The sequence below is a fragment of the Colobus angolensis genome, unplaced genomic scaffold (assembly GCF_000951035.1).
Source record: "Colobus angolensis palliatus isolate OR3802 unplaced genomic scaffold, Cang.pa_1.0 Scaffold68, whole genome shotgun sequence".
Classification (NCBI taxonomy): Eukaryota; Metazoa; Chordata; class Mammalia; order Primates; family Cercopithecidae; genus Colobus; species Colobus angolensis.
This window is the reverse complement of record NW_012120487.1, coordinates 4,655,632-4,671,261: the sequence shown is the minus strand read 5'-3', so window position 1 is coordinate 4,671,261 and position 15,630 is coordinate 4,655,632. Positions and strand designations below refer to the sequence as shown.

The 15,630-nt window shown below is 38.5% G+C and overlaps 1 protein-coding gene across 5 annotated transcripts in view; it reads right to left on the bottom strand.

Annotated features, from left to right (window-relative positions):
• The window catches only part of OSBPL9 (oxysterol binding protein-like 9), a 169,243-nt gene that overhangs the window by 104,486 nt on the left and 49,127 nt on the right, over nt 1–15,630 (bottom strand). For all 5 annotated transcript variants that reach the window (XM_011926261.1, XM_011926262.1, XM_011926263.1 and 2 more), the window contains one exon: nt 12,511–12,589. In XM_011926261.1, coding sequence (XP_011781651.1) covers nt 12,511–12,589 — 79 coding nt within the window. The remainder of the gene's footprint in view (nt 1–12,510; nt 12,590–15,630) is intronic.

Below are 15,630 nucleotides of genomic sequence, written 5' to 3'. Positions count from 1 at the left end.
CATTTTCTTTTCTTTTCTTTTTTGTTTTTCTGAGACGGAGTCTTGCTCTGTCACCCAGGCTGGAGTTCAATGGTGTGATCTTGGCTTACTACAACCTCCGCCTCCTGGGTTCAAGCGATTCTCCTTCCTCAGCCTCCTGAGTAGCTGGAATTACAGGCACGCACCACCAGGCCTGGCTAATTTTTGTATTTTTAGTAGAGATGGGGTTTCACCATGTTGGTCAGGCTGGTCTTGAACTCCTGACCTCGTGATCTGCCCGCATCAGCCTCCCAAAGTGCTGGGATTACAGGCGTGAGTCACCACGCCCGGCCACACATTTTCTTTATCTGTTCATCTACTGATGGACAATTAGGGTGATTCCATATCTTGGCAACTGTGAATAATGCTACAGTGAATGAGTGAATGTGGGGAGTGCATTACATATCTCCTCAACAAACTGATTTCATTTCCGTTGGATGTATGTTGGCCCTCTGAATCTGCAGGTTCTACATCCATGGATTCTACCAAATAAAGATCAAAAATATTTTTAAAAAGAAACAATTAATAATAATAATACAACAATAAAAATAATATAATTTTTTTCTTTTTGAGACAGAGTCTTGCTCTGTCACCCAGGCTGGAGAGCAGTGGCATGATCTTGGCTCACTGCAACCTCTGCCTCCCGGGTTCAAGCCATTCTCCTGCCTCAGCCTCCCGAGTAGCTGGAATTACAGGCGCCCACCACCATGCCTGGCTAATTTTTGTATTTTTGGTACAGACAGGGTTTTGCCATGTTGGCCAGGCTGGTTTCGAACTCCTGACCTCAGGTGATCTGCCCACCTTAGCCTCCCAAAGTACTGGGATTACAGGTGTGAGTCACTACCACCCCTAGCCAAAATAATACAAATTTTAAAAGTATAGTATGGTAACTATTTACATAGCATGTACGCTCTATTAGGTACTGTAAGTAATCTAGAAATCTATTGATGGTTTAAAGTATATAGGAGAACAGGCACAGGTTTATGCAAATACTGTGCCATTTTATATAAGGGGTGTGGGCATCTGCGATTTTGGTACTGGGGGTGGGGAGTGGGGGTCCTGGAACCAATTCCCCACAGATACTGGGGGACAACCTTATACTCAGTAGTGGAATTGCTGGATCAGATGGCAGTTCAATTTTCAGTTTTTGGAGAAGCCTGCATCTTGTTTTCCATAAATGGCTGTACTACCATTATTTTAATTAGTAGAAAAACAGAAAAATTAAAATGGCAAAGGGAATAATAATAAACATAAGTTTAATAAATATAATACAACCAAGAAATCATTAAGAAAGCTGAAAAGAGTAAATCTTTATCATTGGAACAATCCATAGAATTTGGCCAATCAGACTCTGGTCCGTGGCCTATATGTTCATTTTTGAAGGAAAGGAATAAAATGTATAAATAAATCTTATGAATAAATATTTTCTCTAAAAGGCAAAATGTCATTAAGGACTTTATAGTATGTGGTAAGAATATACCCTCCTATACCATGCAGGTCTTTGTTCAACTCACACAGTCTACTTCCATGCATTTTTTGCAGGTACATTATATACAAAGGTAGGGAAATGCGTTTGTCTATATATCTTAATTTACTCCTCACACTAATACCTAGCAAGTAATGTGTTCCAAACGGAAACAAATGTTACTTAATATATAACAGCAGTTTCTGAAATAATAGCATTAATGAATGTCTGTTTCTTTTTACTTTCAAAAAAGAAGGATATAAAAAAAGATGAACAACAAAAAAATGGTCAAAGGAATAAAAAGTCACCCAACAAGAAATAAACAAATACGTCAAAATATATTTTAGCAGTGACATTGAGTTGGCATGCCTTTAAAATTACAATACTAAGTGCTGATGAGGGGTGTGATGAAAACTGAGAAGAGTAAATGCAATTGGGAAGGCTGTTTCAGGAATATTAAAAATATTTATTCTGGCCGGGCGTGGTGGCTCAAGCCTGTAATCCCAGCACTTTGGGAGGCCGAGGCAGGCGGATCACGAGGTCAGGAGATCGAGACCATCCTGGCTAACACGGTGAAACCCCGTCTCTACTAAAAAATACAAAAAGCTAGCCGGGCGTGGTGGCGGGCGCCTGTAGTTCCAGCTACTCGGGAGGCTGAGGCAGGAGAATGGCGTAAACCCGGGAGAAGGAGCTTGCAGTGAGCTGAGATCCGGCCACTGCACTCCAGCCTGGGCGGCAGAGCCAGACTCCGTCTCAAAAAAAAAAAAAAAAATTTATGCCTTTAGTTCTGACAAATTCTTTTATGAATCTAAGTATCCTCAATTAACCAAAGATTTGGTTAAAGACTAACCAAACAGAGAAAATGGAGAAAAATGTGTACAATACAGATGAGTGGCTAAATATATTATTTATAAAATGAAATATTATGCAACTTTTAAAAACCATGGCTTTTTGTTTGTTTGTTTGTTTTGAGAGAGGGTCTCACTCTGTCACCCAGGCTGGAGTACAGCAGTGCAATCCCAGCTCACTGCAACCTCCGCCTCCTGAGTTCAAGTGATTCTCCCACCTCAACTTCCCGAGTACTGCTGGGACTACAAGCACGTACCACCACGCCAGCTAATTTTTTGTTTTGTTTTGCTTTGTTTTTAAGTAGAGACAGGGTTTCACCATGTGGGACAGGCTGGTCTCCCAAAGTGCTGGGATTACAGCCGTGAACTACCACACCTAGCCAAAATCAAGTTTTCTCAGAACATTCAGTGTCATGGGGAAAGGATCACGACATAATACTTAGAACTGAAAATCTGGATTACTTATTTATGCAGAATGACTCAATTTTTTTTCTTTTTTTCTTTTTAGATGGTCTCTCACTCTGTTGCCCAGGCTGGAGGGCAGTGACAAGATCTTGGCTCACTGCAACCTCTGCCTCCCCGGATTCCAGTGGTTCTACCAGCCTCAGCCTCCCAAGAAGGTGGTACTATAGGCGCTAGCCACCACACAGGGCTAATTTTTGTATTTTTAGCGGGGGGGGTTTCACCATGTTGGCCCAGGCTGGCAGAATGACTCAATTTTATAACACACATTCATAAACACACAGAATAGTCCCCCTTTATCATAGGAAGACCCCCAGTAGATGCCTGAAACTGTGGATAGTATTGAACCCTATATATACTATATATTTTTCCTATTACATACTTGCCTATAATAAAGTTTCTTTTATAAATTAGGCACAGTAAGATTAACAGCTAATAATAAAATAGAACAATTATAACAATATGCCACCATCACCACTCTAGTGCTCTGGCACCATTATTAAGTAAAAGAAAGGCTACTTGGACACAAACACTGCAGTACACTGCAACAGTAGATCTGATACCAAGAAGTCTACTTAGTAAGTGACTAATGGGCAGGTAGCATCATCACCATAGATAATGGCACAAAAGGATGATCCGCACCCAAGTGGGATGGAGCAAAACAGTGTGCAACTTAAAACTTATCAATTGTTTATTTCTGGAGTTTTCTATTTAGTATGTTCAGACCACAGCTGACCACAGGTAGCTGAAACTGTGTAAAGTGAAACCTCAGATAAGAGGGGATTACTGTAAATAACTGAAGGATCAGAAGGAAATACACAAGCATGCTACTAACAATTATCTTCAAGTGGTAGTATTATGAATGATTATTACTATCATCTTTATACTACTTCATACTTTTCCCAAATTTCTAAAGTGAGTATTAATTTTACTACTTAGAAATTATGGAAAACGGAATGTTGGAATTAAATGTACATTATTAACAAAAAATAAAACTATCCTAACCTTGATAACTATTAAGTCAAACAGTCCATAATTAGTTAAACCTGGAAAGATTATAATTTCAAATATTTAGGCAGGATCTTGTACAGAAAGCAAATAAAGAAGAAGAAAAGTACATCAGTGAAGTCCAACCCTCCTCAATAATACAACAAACTCCCAATACGTGAATTCAGTAGCATTTTCCTAACACCTATTGAAATGATAAAATCTAATTAGAAAATTAGTTATAGCTGATTTACTTCCCTTACATAAAGTGTGAAAATATTTTATTATTTGGTTTCATTTTGGAGAAGAATTATCACATGAAAATAAAAAATATGAAACAGAGGGAAATTTTTTAAAATCAATAGTCCTACTGATAATGGCCTCTGTTTACTAGTGATAGTGTTCAGATAGCAGAACACCTTTAAGCCTGCAACCACGGTTTATAATTTACTAAATGATTAATGATGCAGATGTGCCTTGCTAAACTGATTGATGTTAACACAGTAGCAGTGATGTTGCCATAATATACTTCATCAATATAACTTCTCTGAATTAAACACTTTCCTTCACCATAACATCAACAACTGGTTTATTTGTAGTAATTTTGCATTTTTTTTTTTTTTCTTTTTTGGAGACGGAATCTTGCTCTTGCTCTGTCACCCAGGCTGGAGTGCAGTGGCATGATCTCAGCTCACTGCAACCAAGAAAAAAAAAAAAAAAGTTCCCTGTAAAGTCCTTTGAAAATGAAGGATTATTTTACGGAAAACTAATCACATATATATCCTTAATTTTTATCTTTAAAATTTTATTTGATTTTTCACACATCAGATTTGCTTAAGGCAAGACTTGCCTAATATATAGGTTAGGACATACAGACAATCCAAATTCAAGGGCAAATCGCTTAACTCTGTGTCTCACTTCTCTTTATCTATAAATTGAGGACAATTCCTTCTTATGTTAAGTGGTTGTTATGAGAGTAAACTGGAATAACATGTTAAACCATTGGATCCAGACCCATGGTTCTCAACTTAAGAGTGCATTAGAGTCACTAGAGCGGACCCATTCCCAAAGTTTCTGATACAGCAAGTGAGGCGCAGAGCTCAAGAATCTGCATTTCTAACAAGTTCCCAGGTGATGCTGACCCTCTGGTCGGGAACCACACTTTGAGAATCCCTGATGTAGACCTAAATGGGCACGAATCTTGGCTCTGCCATTTAGCTTCTCTGAAACTCAGTTACTCTAACTCTAAAACTAGACATAAAGCTATCTCACTTTGGAACTTAGGAATTACGTAAGTAATGTACAGTGCCTGTTACACAGTGCCTGGTTCATAACATTTATTTAGTAGTAGTAATAGTAGTTGTTACCACTACCACCAACACCAATACCGCCACTAATATTTCTACGAAGTAATGGAACATGTAGAACATTAACAATGCCAAATTGGGTTTTTCTGTGATTTTTAAAATTGTATTTATCACGTACAACATATTTTGAAGTGTATATACATTGTGGAATGGTTTGATCTAGCCAGTTAACAAATGTATCACTTCACATAATTATCATTTTTGTGGTCATTGTCGACTTTTTTTTTTTAGACAGAGTCTTGCTCTGTCGCCCAGGGTGGAGTGCAGTGGCGCGATCTCAGCTTACTGAAATCTTTGCCTCCAGAGTTCAAGCCATCCTCCCACCTCAGCTTCCTGAGTAGCTGGGATTACAGGCACATCACCACCACTCCCAGCTAATTAGCGTCAAATTTTTTAATTGCATTAAACTGCATTGTAATTTAGAGTTCCTTTTTTTATATTAATTTCTTTTCTTTTTTTTTTTCTTTTTTTTTTTTTTTTTGAGAAAGCATCTCACTCTGTTAACCAGGCAGGGATGCAATGGCAGCATCTTGGCTCACTGCAACCTCCACCTCCCAGTTCAAGCAATTCTCCTGCCTTAGCCTCCCGAGTAGTTGGGACTACAGCACGCACCACCATACTTGGCTAATTTTTTATATTTGTAGTAGAGATGGGGTTTCACCATGTTGGCCAGGTTGGTCTCAAACTCCTGGTCTCAAGTGATTCACCCACCTCAGTCTCCCAAAGTGCTGGGATTACAGATGTGAGCCACCATGCCCGGCCTCTTAATTCCTTTCTGATAAATATTAATTATAAGCTAGTTGACAAATCTCTATAATATATTTTATAACAATGAAGAGGAAAATGGCTTTCGGTACAATTGTTTGTGTTCAAATTTCAGTTCTGCCTTATATTAGCTATGTGTCGGTGGTTCCCAGTTTTCTAATCAATAAAATAAAAGCACTAATAGTATAACAGTACCTACCTCATAAGGTTGTGAAAACTGCATGAGTTAAAATGTTTATTTTATGGTAGGCACTATTCAGTTAAAACACATAAACACTCAAAAAATATTAGCCATTATTATTATTATTACCCCAATATATTATCAGTAACATTATGAATGATATATATTAAATTAAACAGATAAAATTTCATTTGAAGGTAAAATTCAAATAATTAGTTTTTTTCTAATTATTAATATGAACTAGTCTTCTATTAGATTGAGCTATATGAACTGCTGATATGCAGCTGCTTCTCACCTATAAAAAACAGTAATTTCATATGGTTGAAGCTAATAGCTTTCATCCTAACCTCTCTGATCATTCTTCTGAGCCTGTTAGCAGTTCTACCCTAGTGTGATCCAAGGTTTAATCATCAGCTCTCTTCTCACTCTGATCTTCCAGAAGGATAACACTCACTACTACCATGGCTTTAATCAAAGACTAAAAATCCAAAGGTTTTATCTAGCCCATAGATGCATTTTATTTGGTCTATGTAAAAAATTGTTCCTAAAACTGGAGAGTTCACACACACACACTCAGCCCCATTCACACACACACACAAAAATAATAATTAAATTTCTGACTTCTCTTGAAAAAAAAAGGATGAGCTGAACAACAATGGGTGAACATTCCAAGCCTACAACTGTCTGGAACTAAGTGGCAGCTATCCCTTTTACACAGGGTGTGACCTCTCCAACTTGCGTCTTTACACAGCCGTACTCTTAACTCATTTACAGTTATGCGCTGCTTAATGACTGGAATCTGCTCTGAGAAATATGTCCTGAGAAATACATCATTAGGCAATTTCATCACTGTGCAAACATCAGTACATGAACCTAGATGGTAAAGCCTACTACACACCTAAGCTATAGGGTTTGGCTATCATTCCTAGGCTATAAACCTGCAAGCTTGTCCAATCTGCGGCCCACAGGCTGCATGTGGCACAGGATGGCTTTGAATGCAACCCAATACAAATTCATAAACTTTCTTAAAACATTATGAGGTTTTTTTGTACTTTTCTTTTTTAGCTCATCAGCTATCATTAGTGTATTTTATGTGTGACCCAAGCAATTCTTCTTCCAGTGTGGCCCAGGGAAGCCAAAAGATTTGATGCTCTGCTGTAGAGTATGTTACTGGACTCAATACAGAGGGCAACTACAACACAATGGTAAGTATTTGTGTATCTAAACATAGAAAAAGTACAGTAAAAATATGGTATTATAATCTTATGGAACCACCATCATACATGTGGTCCATCATTGACTTAAATATCCTTATGCAGCACTTGACTGTACTTACCTGCCTAGCCGTTAGGCATATATATTTTCAACTGCTAGTTCTACCTACCAGCAGTATGCCGATGACCACAAATCTCCATTTCCAGCCCAGACTCAGATCCAATTACCATCATCTGTGTCCCACTGACACCTTAAACATAAGAGGTCCCTCACCACCACCTCTGATCTCCTATATTCTCTATTTCAGATGCTGACGGTGAGGCACAATGGCTAACACCTGAAATTCCAGCACTTTGGGAGGCTAAGGCAGGAAGATCGCTTGAGCCCAGGAGTTCAAGACCAGCCCTGGCAACACAGTGAGTTATACCTCAGTAAGTTGATTAAACATACATAAATTTTAACTCAAAAAATAACTTACTATTAAAATAAAAATTTTTTATTAAAAAAATAAAAAATTAGTTGGCCATGGTGGTGTAGGCTAAATTTTTTAGTACTTCCAGCTACTCTGGAGGCTGAGATGGGAGGATTACTTGAGCCTAGGAAGTCAAGGCTGCAGTTCATGCCATTACACTCCAGCCTGCGTGACAGAGCAAGGCAGAAAGAAAGAGAGAGAGAGAAAGAAAAAGAGAGAGAGAGAGAGATGTTGACAACATCCAACAGTAAGCCAAGCCAAGAGCACCACCCTTAGTACCCAAATTCTCTCACCTCCCATTTCCGAGCAATTATCAGTTCCTACAGATTAAAAACTTTTTTAGAGACAAGGCATCACTATATTGCCCAGGCTGGAGTGCAGTGGCTATGCACAAGTGTGATCATAGAATGCTACAGTCTTAAACTCCTGGGCTCAAGTGGTCTTCTGGCCTCAGCCTCCTGAATAGCTAGAACTACAGGTGCATACCACTGTGCCCCAGTTCCTACAGATTTTTAAAAATCTCAAATCTAGTCCATTTTCCTCCCTATTACCACTGCTTTAATCTATTTAAGGTCTCATCAACAACCACAGCTATGTTACAATACTACTGATAAACTGCCCATGCTCCAAGCCAAAGACACCGCTCCCACATGTGTGTTAGATCCCATCCTCTCTTGCTTTCTCCACGACATTGATCCAGCAACTCTCTCCTTTCTCTCTTGCATCATCAATTCTTCCCTCTTTACTGAATCACTGCCAACAACATAGAAATGCTATTATTTCTCTTATCCTACAAAAACAAAACAAAAGCTCCCTTGCTCCCATTTCCCCTTCCAGTTACTGCTATAGTTCTCATCTTCCCTTTACATCAAAACTTGAATGCATTGTTTCTACTCCTATCTTAAAATCACTCTTCTCAAGGTTACCAGTAAACTTCTCATTATTAAATCCTGTAATCATTTCTCAATCCTCATCTTCCTTGACCTGTCAGTAGCATTTGACATAGTCGCTGATCCTTCTCTCCTCCTAGAAACACCTTTTCTTGTGGCTTCCAGGGTACCACATTCATTTGATTTTCCTCCTCCTTTTTGGTTGTTTCTTCTTAACCTCTTTCGCCGGTTTTACCTCATCATGCACCCTCTCAATAAATGTTTGACTGCCCCAGGGCTCGGCAGTTGGACCTCTTTTCTCTCAACATTTATTCCCAAATTCTTGTGGCTTTAAATACCATCTATGTGCCAATGACTCCTAACTCTATTTCTGTAGCCCACACTTTTCCACTGAACTCCAACTGCCGACTTGACATCTCCATTTGCCTATTTGGTGGACATTAAAAACTTGTTTAGTAAACATGTCCAAAGCTAAGCTCCAGTGCCCACATTTCCCTCGCCCTCCCAAAACTAGTTCCTCCTGCGATCTTCCACTTCAGTTAATGGCAACTCCATTCTTGTTACTCGACCTAGACTTGTCTTTCTGTCATATGTTACAGCTCAACCTTCAGAATAAATATACTATCATACAACAGAGTATTACTTAGCAATATAAAAGGAAGTATTAATATATGCAACAACATAGATGAATCTTAAAAACATTATGCTGAGCTAAAATAAAGCCAGAGAATAAAGTACATACTGTATGATTCCATTTATGTTAAATTCTCCAAACAAAACACCTATTCTACAATGAGAGAAAGCAGGTAAGTGGTTGCCTGGGGCCAGGGGCTGGGGCTGGGGACTGACTGACAGGAGCATAAAGGAATCTTTTGGAGTGATGGAATCTATATCTTGATTGTGGTGGTAGTTATGAGTAAATAAACTGATTAAACCGCATAACTATATATTGTGTACATTTTATTGTATGTTAATTACACCTCAATAAAGGTGATTAAACATACACACAATTCGACCACTTCTCACTATCTCCCTATCTCCACTGCTACCATGTGGGAGCCACTACCACCTCTCTTCTGGTTTACAACAGCCTCCTACTGCAGAAATAGTTTCCTTACTTCTGCCCTTGCCCCTCTGAATTTCACTCCCAACACAGTGGCCAGAGCCATCCTGTTAAAACATAAATCACACCATGTCACTCCTCTGCTCAAAACCTTCTAATGGCCTTTTATCTCAGTCAAATTCAATGCCCTTATAAAGGTCTCATATGGTTGGACTTCCTGTGTCCTCTCAGATTTCATTCTCCATTACTCTCCCCGCATGGTTACCTGCACTCCAACCAGAGCTGGCCTCCAGCTGCTCTTCAAATATATGACTATAAACTAGAAAAAGAAAAACAAAACAAAGTCTGTGACAGTGTTGTGGAGGGAGGCGGGGTGGGTACGTCATTCCAGGCAGAGAAATGACTATTCACCCCACCTCCCCCACCAACATAGCCATATACTTTGTTCCCTCACTTTCTTCAGCTCTTTACTAAAAGGCGCCATCTCAGTGAGTCTTTCCCTAGCTACCCTATTTAAAATTTCAACACCTTCCCTCTCTCCACAATCTCACTTCTATTTAATTTTCTCCTTTCCTATTTTATTTTTTTCTCCCCAGGACTTACCACTCTCATTTACTTATATTTTACTAACTTATTGTGTTGATCGTATTGATTACCTTTCTCCTTTCCTGGAATGGATGATCCAAAGGGCAAGGAGTTTTATCTGTTTTGTATGCCACTGTATCTCCAGAATAATGTCTAAAATAGATGTTGAATGAATAAATGAATGTATCTGAACAAACTCTAGCTTTCCCTTTAATAGTTGACAGTAGAATTTGTTTTATAAATGCATCAACTGATATTTCATTTGCTTAAAAAAAAACTAGTGTATTCAATGAAAACTTCAGCACATTTAAACATATGTTCATGTATATAGCTAAAATTTGCTTTCAATTCTAATCAAGAATTTAAGATCTCTCAGACATTGATAACTTTTTATCAAATTTGCAGGGATTTTATGATCAAGGACCTATGAATGTGAAATAGCTCTCATTATTAACAACAACAACAACAAAAATACAGTCTTACCAAGTTCTTTGCAAAATCCAGATCTCATGCTAGAACTCCCATAACTACTACAATAGAAAATAAACTAATTATTCTGACAGTTTCAGAACTATGAATCAATTTTTAAAATGTGCGTAACTCTTATCATTTAAATCCTTCCTTAGGAAAATTTCTTGTTTTATAAGCCAAATAAGTATGAGACTGCCAATGGGGACATAAATAATTTAAAAGTAAATCAGAAGGTAGAGATGCAGCTTCTGAGGGTCCAAAGGAGGTGTCTCCTTCTTAGTAACTGCACAGAAGAGAATTCCATACTGCAGCCTTACCTGCACCCAGCAGCTCTTTCTTGAAATGCATTAAAATATTCAACTGTATTCAAGTAAAGAGTTTCAGAGTGCAGGAATTATCTGCTTTGATTTATAAGCAGCATTACATATTTAACCTAAAAATAAAAATTCTGGACTTTCATAATAGGATTTAAAATGTTTTATAAAGTAAAATGTTTTATAAAGTTAAATATAAAGTAGAGAATTTCAGGACAGCATCGTTATTAAAGCAGCTCTGAATAAATAATATCAAACACAGTAAATATTTTAAGGATATGTGGAAGAAGTATTAGAGGTATCACTATTGAGTACACTGGTTTATGTTTGTTGGATATAATCTGCATCTTTCATTACTATCCATCAATTTCTGAAACAAGACAATGAAGAAAAATAACTGCAATTCACTATCCTAGCACAAAAAGACAACAGCTGCCTAAACACCTCATATAACATATCTGGCCTCTGTTAGACTTCATAACCAAAACATTTTTAAGCAGTAAATGTATTTAATATTTATTTATCTTGGCATACCTAGCATCTCTAACAGTGTACTGTTACTTGTAGTTGAGAGAAAGTGCTAACCTCTCCAAATCTTTTCATTTCTAAGTTTCTTGGACTGCTCTAAACATAAAAGAGAGATTACTCTGGAAAGGCAAAATAACAAAACCATTAATACTAAAACTAATAGTCACTCCTAATAGACAAGAGGTACTTTAGGACAAGATCATTAAAATGGACTTTTATTTGCTGGTTTAGAGTTTTCAAAGCAAGATGAAATGAGAATGATCATACAGTACCTTACCCTTTCTACCGGTGAACCTTAGCATGCAATGCCGAAACACAGCAGTGGCAGATGGCATTTGACTATAAAAAGGATAATAGAGAAATGATGGCTGGCAGACAAAACACAGAAACACAGATGAAATGAATGCAAATTTGTAATTCTTGAAGCAGAGCAAAACCTTTAAGCCAAAGGTTGCCACTAAGCTTCAATTTAATTTATATTTTGAGTTTTACACAAACACTGCAACCTTCACAATCAGTCTTTAGACTCTTCATGCAGAAGCAGAACCATACTCCTTGATAAAGAAGATCAGCAACCTTCTGTAAACACAAGCCAGCAGCAGCAGCAGCCCATTACTCTCCCCCTTCACTGATTTTTATCCTTTAAAATTTTTCATCTCCAACTGCAGCCAGATCCACAGTCGTTTCAAATTGATCTACATCCACTGCAGATACAAATCCCTGCCTAACCTGCAGTACCACTTCATCCAGAATGTTCCTATGCACTCGTTCATGCAGGATCAGTTGCAAAACCATTCAAGTCATCCAGCAAACAACCCAAAAGAGAAGAAAAGAAGCAGATGGGACTATGAAGAGAAAGAATCTCTTCTTTCAGCTCACCCTGGAAATGGAAGGTTTTCTGATCAACAGTTATTGTGAAGGTGCTGTCGTCCTCATCGTCTATACCAATCACAGCTCCCTGTGAAACAAAGAGCAAAATCCCAATAAGGCAAACAATGACATCAGCAATATTCACTACTGCTACAGCCCTGGAATACTCAATGCACCAACAGCACTGGAAGCAGGCTAGACACAGAAAAGAGGAATCTGAGACTCTAGTTTTGCTTAAAGAGAAAGAACTAAGGAGAGGAGCTGGCAGGACACTCTAGTACCATGCATAGGTACACTCTATGCCTTCCTTAAGGGCATAGATGTGCTGGGAGGGGGAAGGGACAAACACAGAAGCTGAATCTAGAATCTGCGTTTAAGAGCCAGCCACTGAGCCTTTCTGAACTTCAGAATGCTCTCTAAAAAGGGAGTCAAAAACCTACACCTCACCAGGTTGTTGTAAGGCTGAAAGAAGGCAGGTGCTCTTCATCAGGCTGCTTCTGCGATAGTATATACTTGTTAGTGTAGAAATGCCAAGTGACATTTGCTTCAAAACACCGTCCCAAACCCTTCTTACAGGTGCTCCCATAACCACTTGTACATTGCCCTGCAAGAGCACTTTTCACAGTATACTGTGATTATCTGTTCATATGTCAGCCTCTTCCTACGAACCACTATGAGATCTTAGAAATCAAGGACTATTTCATTTGATACATGGCACTTAAGTACATACTTAGCATATGTTTCTAAATAAGAGCACGAACAACTCTCCAAGCTAGGGGTGGGCAGGCACACACAATGGGGAACTGAATTTATAAGTTGTTTTGGGAAGGTGGACTGGGCAGGTTTTAACCTTTTTTAAAAATATTTATTATTATTATTTTTTGAGACAGTCTCACCCTGTTGCCCAGGCTGTCACCCAGGCTGGAGTGCAGTGGCACGATCTCAGCTCACTGCAACCTCCACCTTCCAGGTTCAAGCAATTCTTCTGCCTCAGCCTCCCAAGTAGCTGGGATTACAGGCATGTGCCACCACACCTGGCTAATTTTTGTATTTTTAGTAGAGACAGGGTTTCATCTTGTTGGCCAGGCTGGTCTCGAACTCCTGACCTCCAGTGATCTGCCTGCCTCAGTCTCCCAAAGTGCTGGAATTACAGGAGTGCGCCACCACACCTGGCCCCCTTTTCTTAATATTCAACTATATGCATTCTGTGAAGACAATAGGAATTAAGGGAAGAGACAAAAAACTAAGCTAAATAGGGAATCTACTTGTCAATGTCCTTAAGAAATAAGCATCTTAAGTATTCCAGAGAGAAAGACTAGAGAACACAGAATAGGTCAAATGTCTCAAGTTGGTGACAAGAGAAGCAGTATGCCGTGGATAAAACCACAGGCCTTGACAATGGGAGTTGAAATGACTCAAGGTGACAAAATATCTAATCCTATGAAAAAAGGCTACATAGGGGGACTATTCCTATACCAGGAATATTAGGGAATAGGATCAAACATTCATTTCTTCCCCTATCTGGATGAACCCCAACTCTACCCAAATTCTATCTACTTGAATTACTTTACTTATTCCTCAGTGTCAGATGGGGTACGAAATTTTGTCTCCATTTTCAAATATGGAAAGTGTCTCCAGAGAGTATAATGACTTGCCCAAGGTCACACAAAGAGTTAACAGCAGATCCAGTACCACATCACCATTGGCATGGTACCTAGCTATTCCGTGACAACAAATACAGACATACTTCAGTGAGTAAGCACGTGCAGAAACAGCTCATTCTGGTTAACGTAATTTGTGGTTAACTGAGTTAACCTTCTAACTTGTGATGTATCAAATATTTTCTGAGTCATAACTAAATACCAAAATATATGCTATATACAGCTCTGGAATATATGCCTTCAAGGCACTTATATCCAGTACAGGAGATAAAACACAAAGAGGTGACTATAATACAAGGCGAAAAGTTATCTCTATCTGGATGAACCTTGAAAACAGTATGCTAAGTGAAAGAAGCTAGTCACTAAGGATCAGATGTTACATGATTCTACTTACAAAAAATGTCCAGAATAGGCAAATTCATAGACTGAAAGTAGATTAGTGTTTGTTTAGTGCTGGGAGGGTTGGGGTGAAATGGGGAATGGCTGCTAATGGGTATACCAGGTTTTTTACAAGGTGATGACAACATTCTAAAATGGACTATGATGACGGTTGAACAACTCTGAATATACCAAAAACATAAATTGTGTACTCCAAGTGGATAAATTGCATAGTATGTGTATTATATCTCAACAAAGCTGTTGCAACTCACTCCACTCTCAAATGCTTATTCTTTCTTTTGAGTTCCTTAATTAAGAACCCAAATGTAAGCTCACCAAGTCTCCTAGTCAACTCCAGTAGAAACCTCCAGGTCTGCACAACTTCCCCTTGTTCCATCACCATAGGTTGTGCTCCTTCTACCTCTCAACTCTGAAGTTCATCAACTCGTCTCCATTCTCTCTGCTACTTCTGTAATTCAGGCTTCCATTGTTTCTTGTTTGATAACAATCTGTCTGCCTTCAGTCTGGACACTTTACAGTTAGTTCACAGTCCTTGCTATTGCTGGAGTAGTATTTCTAAAGCACAGACTCTTATTGGAGACTCACATGTTTAAAACCTTCCTTGGCTCTCTATGAACTAACAGATAAAGTCAGCATTACTTCATAATGTCATTCAAGGCTGTTCAAAATCTGGCCCAACCAACATTTCCACTATTGTCACCCAGCTTCCTTCTGCCCCTCCTCACAGAGACACCATATGAATTCAGCTTCAACATTTCTTCCACACACCTCACTCATGAAAAGAGTTCAGTGCAACAGCTGGCAGCATTAACTATTCACTGTAGTTTAGTGCTCTGTGATGACAAGATCGACGGCAGTGTTATTCAACAGAACTTTCTGCAGTGATTAAAATGTTCTGTATTTGTGCTGTTCAGTTTAATAGTCACTAGCCACAAGTGGCTATTGAACATCTGAAATATGACTAGCATGACTGAGGAACTTATTTAAAATTTTTTAATTTTAACATAATTATTTTAATATTTAAAATTTTTAAAAACATCAAGCAATTTCACTTTTTTTTTTTTTTTTT